General features: G+C 42.1%; 1 protein-coding gene across 1 annotated transcript; it reads right to left on the bottom strand.

Annotated features, from left to right (window-relative positions):
- On the bottom strand, nt 1–938 carry LOC118089997 (olfactory receptor 5M5-like). Its single transcript, XM_035125253.2, is given in 2 exon segments — nt 1–713; nt 716–938. Coding segments are annotated over 2 exon segments (936 nt in total).
- Nucleotides 939–3,215: the final 2,277 nt, after the last annotated feature.

The following is a 3,215-nucleotide window of genomic DNA, read 5'->3' as shown; positions in this document are numbered from 1 at the left end:
TTAATGCAAGAACACTTTCCTCTGCAATAATCTCTTCAAGGCACCCTTGACCTCCTTGTTCCTTAGGCTGTAGATCAACGGATTTAGCATAGGGATCACCACGGCATAGAACACAGAGACTATTTTGCCCTGTTCTATGGACAGGCTAGAAGGACGTCTGATGTACATGACGAAGAGTGTCCCATAGAAAAGGGTGACAGCTGTCAGGTGGGAGCCACATGTGGAGAAAGCTTTGTACCTCGCTCCGGCATTGCGAATTTTCAGAATAGTGAAGAGGATGAAGGTGTAGGAAGTCAGAATAACAGCGAGGGAGCTGATGAGGTTGAAACTGGCAGAAAGTAACATCAGGGTCAATTTGATATGGGTGTCAGAGCAGGACAGTTTCATGAGAGGTGGGTCAGCACAGTAAAAGTGGTTGATGACATGGGAGCCACAGAAGGTCAGGCGAAAGGTGAATATGGTCTGTATCATGGCATCTAGGAAAGCATATGCAGAGGGAACTGCCACCAGCCACATGCAAACCTTCCATGACATCTTTGTGGTATAGAGCAGCGGGTTGCAGATGGCTACATACCTATCATATGCCATGATGGCCAGGATGAAGGACTCCGTAAGCACCAGTGCAATGAAGAGATAACACTGTATCAAACATCCAGTAAAGGAAATGACTTTATAGTCTGCTACAAAATTGGCCAGCATCCGAGGTGTGACTTGGAGGAATAGCAGAGGTCTATAAAGGACAGGCTGCTGAGGAAGAAGTACATGGGAGTGTGGAGTTGGGAGTCCATCTTTATTAATGTGATCATCCCCAGATTCCCCAGAAGGGTGATAATGTAAACAACTGAAAACACCATGAAAAGAGGAAACTGCAGCTCTCTACGATTTGTGACACCCAAAAGAATGAAGTCAGATACAATTGTGTTATTTCTTTCAGCCATCCACACATTTATAATATCTTCTGAAAACGAAAGGAACATACACACAAAGAATGTGAAAGCAGACTTATTATTTGATGTGCTGGTGAAGCAATATTCTTCTCTGGTTTTATTCTGTGGTCTCAAACCTCTTCTGCTTTTGTGTGTGATTCGAATGAGGATATTGGAGTCCTTTTTATCTCCGTTGTTTTAACACACAACAGAACTAGCTTGAAGACAACACATTTTGTTTCATAATAGACTTTGTGCTACCTGAATGAAAAGGGAATGAATAATAGAATCATAGTTAAAATGCACACATGCACAAACTTATAAATTTGGAAAAGGTTAGTATTATATGAGGGAGGAGACTACACAGAGAATAAGAACACAAAAAGCACCATCTAGTTCGGTATTTTCTTTCTCACACTAGCCAAACAGATGCATTTAGAATGTGACCTAAAAAAAGCGTGTGAATGCTATTCTGCCTTGTTTAGCTCCAACATCTGATCATCAGAGGTATCTGGGGAGCTGCGCACGACCAGGCAAAAGGCGCTCCCCATTTGATGTGGGGAGCGGTCATTTCAGACCAACTACTCAAAAAACCCAGACGAGGTTGATTATTTTTTACCCACTTTCAAACAGTAAAGCTGCAGGGAAAACCACACCACACTAAAATTTGACAGGTTCTGTGCCCTCTTTAGCAGATGACTTTGCCTGCAAATCTCATCCATTCCTACCCTAAAATAATAATTAAAAGGTATATTTTTTCTGACTGAATCGCCAACTCTACAAACTACTTCAGACTGAGGTCTGTTGTTTTCCCACAGTTCTGAATCAGGGTCCAAGCTAAATCTTGCTGTTGGTGGACACATCTAACTGCAGCTACTTCAGAAACAGATGGGACCACTGCACAGTGGCAGTCTTTCTCAACACACCATGCTATAGAAATAGAGTCCAATGGATGTTAGGTTGAATGCCTCCATTGATATAAGATGTCCCACACCCAAATATAGGCAATGGATGCTGGTAAAACCTACCTGAATGAGGAAAGAGGCAATTCCACAGACTCCCAAGAGCACCGGCAGCTGAATGAAGCAGAAGGCTTTATATTCATCTATGAGCCCAGGGAGATTGTCTCTGGAATGGCTCTTCTGCTCCACTTGTTGTCCTCTAGAGCCCTGAGAGTCAAATTACTGCTCTCCATCGGATTCATGGCAGCTGTTGTTGACAATGAAAATGTGCCCCCTTTCCTGTTTAATTAGACTATAGTGGTATGGCCTTTTGAACTAATATGAATCAGAAGATCAGAGTTTGCCATCCTGGAACGTACAGGAGCCATGATGCCTTCGAAGGGTTCACTGCTGTCTCTGAGCTTTCATACTTTATTTCTTGAAAAAGTAAGTCTGTAGCCCTCCAAAAATGAAAGTTATGGGACAAAATGTACAGTGAGTGTTGGTGTGGCTACATTGTATATACTGTATATTTTTCCTACTGAAGAATGTCCCCTGTTGCCATTAGACAGCGACGGGACCAGTGTGTGTGTGTGTGTGTGTGTGTGTGTGCGCGCGCACACACACACACACATGTAAAACCAATATTGTGTGATTTCCAGAATCAAAACCAACACAACATGCAGTAGCTGATTGTCCATAATAAGCATAACTTTGTTGAGGGGTAGCCATATCTCTTTTGCTGTTTCTGGCTACGCTCCCCATGACAGCCATTTTGTCTTATGCCATAACAGTTGTTTTTTTTACCATTGCCTCCAGAACTCTCAACATTTTAAATGTACCCATTGGTTCAAAAAGGCTGGCAACCCCTGCAGCACATAATGTAGAGATGAAGATTTGTTCTGAATTGGGGATGAGGAGCCAGAAGTGGAGTCTTACTAGATCATGCCATATCCACCTACATCAAATAACCAGATGATACAAATGATATCTGAGTGGCTATGGACCATAATGTTAACCATAACTGCAGTACTGCACAACTAGGGGACAGAAAGCTGAGATGAACATGAGCCTACATTCTTCCTAAGCTTGCTAATCAAGACAAAATAGAGATGGTTTATATATTGTTATATGCTCCCTACTTCCTCACATGGTTAGAGCTTCCAAGCAGAAGCACTTACCTGAGTTCGGGAGATGAGACCACTGAAAACTTATGACTTTTTGTTAAAAAAAAGAAGATAAAAAATAAAAAGTATATGTGGAAATATACAAATAGAACATAGCTGGAGGCAGGCAGCTTTCATCCTTCTAGCAGGGCAGAATTTCATTTCAATCACCAGAGACACTT

The sequence above is a fragment of the Zootoca vivipara genome, chromosome 1, assembly GCF_963506605.1.
Source record: "Zootoca vivipara chromosome 1, rZooViv1.1, whole genome shotgun sequence".
Taxonomy (NCBI): Eukaryota; Metazoa; Chordata; class Lepidosauria; order Squamata; family Lacertidae; genus Zootoca; species Zootoca vivipara.
The sequence above is the reverse complement of the archived record's forward strand: the minus strand, read 5'-3'. Positions and strand labels throughout refer to the sequence as shown.